Source organism: Nematolebias whitei, chromosome 19 (genome assembly GCF_014905685.2).
Source record: "Nematolebias whitei isolate Nwh7 chromosome 19, NemWhi1, whole genome shotgun sequence".
Lineage (NCBI taxonomy): Eukaryota > Metazoa > Chordata > Actinopteri > Cyprinodontiformes > Rivulidae > Nematolebias > Nematolebias whitei.
Genome location: NC_056516.1, coordinates 35,515,326 through 35,519,564, shown reverse-complemented (window position 1 = coordinate 35,519,564; position 4,239 = coordinate 35,515,326). Strand labels below are relative to the sequence as shown.

Sequence of the window (4,239 nt, the reverse complement as noted above, 5' to 3'; positions counted from 1 at the left end):
GCATTGGATGCAGACGCACTACCCCACATGGCTTCTTTGGATTGCAATACAGCAGGAGCCGAGAAAGCAGGATGGTTCAGAGGCAGTTTGCCAGTGTAAGACATGCCAGGAGAGTACACAGTGGAGGCATCATCCCACAGGCCAGCATTACCCTCACTTGAAGTTGAGCTCGACTGTTGAGGCGGTGGAGCCATCTGCATCACAATTGCACCACTTGAAACAATGTTAGACCTCTTTTCACTTTGAGACTTGGTCTCCCACATCCTAGGCTCGTTCTGGTAGGAGCTGCCTTGTGGCATTAGCCTGGGACTCAACTGAAATGAGGCAGGCTTGTAACTAGAAACACTTCCACTAGGACTGTAACCATCTACTTGCCCACTAAAATGATGACTTGGTCTTTGGCGAGTGATAGTCTCAAAAGGTTTAAAACTGTCAGGGAACCTTGAATTCTGTAAAGCTCTTTGGTGCACAGAGCCATCATAAGTGGAAGGAACAGGGTCATAGGTCCATAATGAAGCTCTGGTCTGCTCAGGGTGAGGTCTGATTTGACTTCCATATCTGTAAACGTTTCCTGGAAGAGAGACATCGTAGTCAGCTTTCACATGTTAAAAAAAAAAAAACAAACAAAAAAAAAAAAACACAATTGTTCAAAGAATGGGTAGTTACCGAAAGCAAGCTGCCCATAGATTATCAGAGGGAGCAGCAGCACCCTGGGGGTAACAAGACATGGATGGGTTAAATACATTCAATGATGAAACAAGAATAAAATGAAGAACAGTAATCTTACCTCAAACAAAATCCAGAAGCCATCAGTTTTTTTGGAAACTGAACCCAAACAGCCTGTAAAACACCTGCTGTTTGCAGCTAACTAACAACAGGAAGAACACTACTTTCAGCTTCATTCTTACTGCAGTCATGACAGCCCTTTTAAATGTTGAATCAACCAAATCAACCAATCAGATCTCACGTTCATGGTCATCAGGAGCAGCTTGGAGAGAATCTGTTTCAGTAATTAGGGCAGGTTTATGCACTTCAGCTAATTGGCTGCTGTTCTCACAGCACAGAGTCTCAGTTTGTTGCTTAAAAGTGTCAGATACAAAACTTACTTTCATTCTTCCTTCTTTTAGTTATGATATTTTTTTTATTGAACAAAGGCATTTTTGCTGAAAAAAATAAAGGCACAAATGTGTTTCTTTAAATTGTTGTGCAATAAATTGAACACTACCTCAATAAAACTAAAAAATGCATCTTTTAATTTGCATTATGCTTAAAGAAAAATTTAAACAATCAAGACTGATAATATTCAACTGCGAAGTCGGCCATGTTGTGGTCGGTTCAAATACTGTGCATGGATGCTCATGCGCAAGTATGATTTTAAAGCAGAGCTAAGCACAGAAAGTAATGGCTAGTATAAGTACTTTCTTCACTAGTAGAGCTAAACGCATCAGTCTGTCAGATTCTTTATAAATAATTCATGATTAAAATGTTGAACCTGGAGTAGAGAAGTTCATTTCTCTGATGTTCGATTGTTACTTTGAGTTGCCGCGACACATAAATCATACATATGAGACATTACTGCTCTTTGGAAAACTGAAACATCAATATTGCCATACTGATGTTTTTAGAACACAAAGAGATTATACACTGACAAGTCTGAGCTGGATGTTTGAAAGCTGATCAGACAAAACGGTTATTCTCAGACCTGATGTTGTCATTTACAAAACAACCATCTACGCTCTGATCTTAAATTAGTGATGTGTGAGATGAAAGTTATTTCAGTGGAGGCTCTGTCTCCTAAAATATTAGTGAAATGTCAACTTAAACTTAAATATTAAAAATGGTACAGTATTGAGACAACTGACAGACAATTTTCACTGTCCCGCGGAACCGATGACCTTTTCATTCATTCATTGAACCTTTATTTATACAGGTTAGGCTCATTAAGTCACGAGGTCTCATTGACAAGAGACCTGTTTTAAACAAAATCCACAGATGAGGTACACACAACAATAAACAGTCATATAAAAGCATATAAAATGAAAAGTAAATAAAAGTAGTGATATAAAACAAGCTACATTATGAAATTGGGTAACATTTTCAATTCAGTTCAGTTTATTTATATAGCACCAATTCACAACAAAGTTGTCTCCGGACACTTTACAGGAACGTGCACATACATAGAAAAGCCAGTTAGTAAAGTGCTCTATCTAAGGAAGCCAGCAGACATGTTGAATCTTCGCTTCATCTCAATCTCCCATCCTGAGCAAAATACTAAAACAGGGACAAGTCTGTTATTGATTTTTGCATTGAACCTAGCAATTGTTAAAAATCCCTTAGAGAGATCAAAGTTGACAACTTCAAGTCTTTGCAAGGTGTTCCAGGTTACAGGAGCAGAGTAAGAGAAGGCCCTTTTGCCAAATTTGCTCCGCACTGACGGGACGCTGCAGGTAATGATGTCTTGAGAGTGCACGCTGTAGCTGCACTGACAAAGTGACATGTAGGAGGAGATATAAAAAGGCAACAGACCAAGATGTGATTTAAAGATGAAAATGTACCAGTGTGAGAGTCTGCATGGAGTTAATGATGACCAGTTAACCAATGAATACAGGGTGCAGTGATGGGTATGGTAGTTAGAGTCAGTTATGAATTTTAGTGCACCGTGATAGACAGCATCCAACACCTGCAGGGTGCTTGTGGGAGCGTTCATATAATAATGTCACCGTTGTCAATGGAGGGAAGGAAAGTAGCAGTTACAAGATGTTTCCTATCATTCAGAGTTGACAAGATTTTGAAAAAGAAACCCAGTTTTACTTTCAATTTCTTTACAAAGTTTTCAACATGACATGATGGCTAAGAGAGATGTGCATCAACCAAGATTCCCAAGTATTTGTAAGAATCAACAAACTCAATAGGAACACCATTCATAGAGAATATAGAAGGAAGGACTATTGGCACCAACTTTCCTTTTGAAAACAACATCCCTTTGGTTTTGTCAGCACTTAGCACCAGTTTGAGATGGAACAAAATTGACTTGATGATGTCAAATGCAGACTGTAAAAGCTGGAAAACCTTAGCAACTGTTTTAGCTCGACAATAAACAACTGTGTCATCGGCGTAGAAATGTAAGGATGCATCAGGAATTATCTGACCTACATTACATAAATAGATTCTGAAGAGGGTGGGTCCTAAGACTGAGCCTTGTGGTACAACATTGTTGACATCCTGATGCATGTTCAATAACCCAGGTTAAAAAAATCTAAAAAAGTTAAATCTGGTCCTCTGGACATTCAAAAAACAAAACAAAGCAAAACAAACAAAAAAAAAATTGTAGAAACCTTTCGTCTTCCATCCGAAAGACTTCCTCAGTCTGAGGTGCTGTATTCAGCTCAGTCTTATAAATAGCACCTTCTCAGAGTGGATCAACCAGTTTGCTGCTGACAACCAAAACCAGCTGCTCACATGGTCAAGAAGAACCATCAGCCTAACAATGGATCATTAGCACACTGATGGCTTTTTACTATTCACAGGAGGCTGAGTGATACTAGCAATCACAGCATTGTAAGAGGGGGACAGCTGAACACAGAGGCCCCCACCTCTGTTTAACAACACATTCAGTGTAGGACAACACTCCAGTAGACAATTACATGCTAGGGAGACAGAAAAGTGAGTGAAGAATTTATCTGACAGAAAGCTCACCCAGCCAGAGACAGAGATTCTTGCCAGGGGACTGAACTTTGCGGTTGCACCAAGTAGAATTCCTCTGGTGGAGATGATCACAGCCACAGAATCAGTCATCCGCAATAACAAAATGAAAGAGGGTGAAGCAGAACAGCTCAGAATCAAAGTTTTATCCTGCCTCAGCAATGCCAAACCACCACCTTCCAACATCAGTAGAGAGGAGAGGTATGAACTCACCACTCTTAGCAAGGACAAAAACATCATCATTCTCCCAGCAGACAAAGGAAGGTGCACAGTGATTTTGAACCAGAAAGACTATCATGAGAAAGTTATGACACTACTTAGTGACTTAAACACATATGAACCTCTGAAAAGAGATCCAGGAAGTGGTTACAAGAAGAAGTTAATAGATTGCCTGAAAAAATTGGAGCAGGACAAGGCTATTGACCATATTCTGTACCACAGACTGTACCCAGGGGAGGCCACACCTAGTCTGTATGGTTTACCTAAAATCCACAAACAAGGTGTACCTTTAAGACCTATTGTTAGCATGATTAACTC

General features: G+C 39.7%; 1 protein-coding gene across 1 annotated transcript in view; it reads right to left on the bottom strand.

Moving 5' to 3' along the window:
• Positions 1-367: 367 nt before the first annotated feature.
• LOC119425518 (secretagogin) overlaps positions 368-4,239 on the bottom strand; it is a 13,165-nt gene continuing 9,293 nt past the window's right edge. Inside the window, exon 6 of the mRNA XM_037693047.1 lies at positions 368-571. Within this exon, the coding sequence (XP_037548975.1) occupies positions 368-571 (204 nt within the window). The remainder of the gene's footprint in view (positions 572-4,239) is intronic.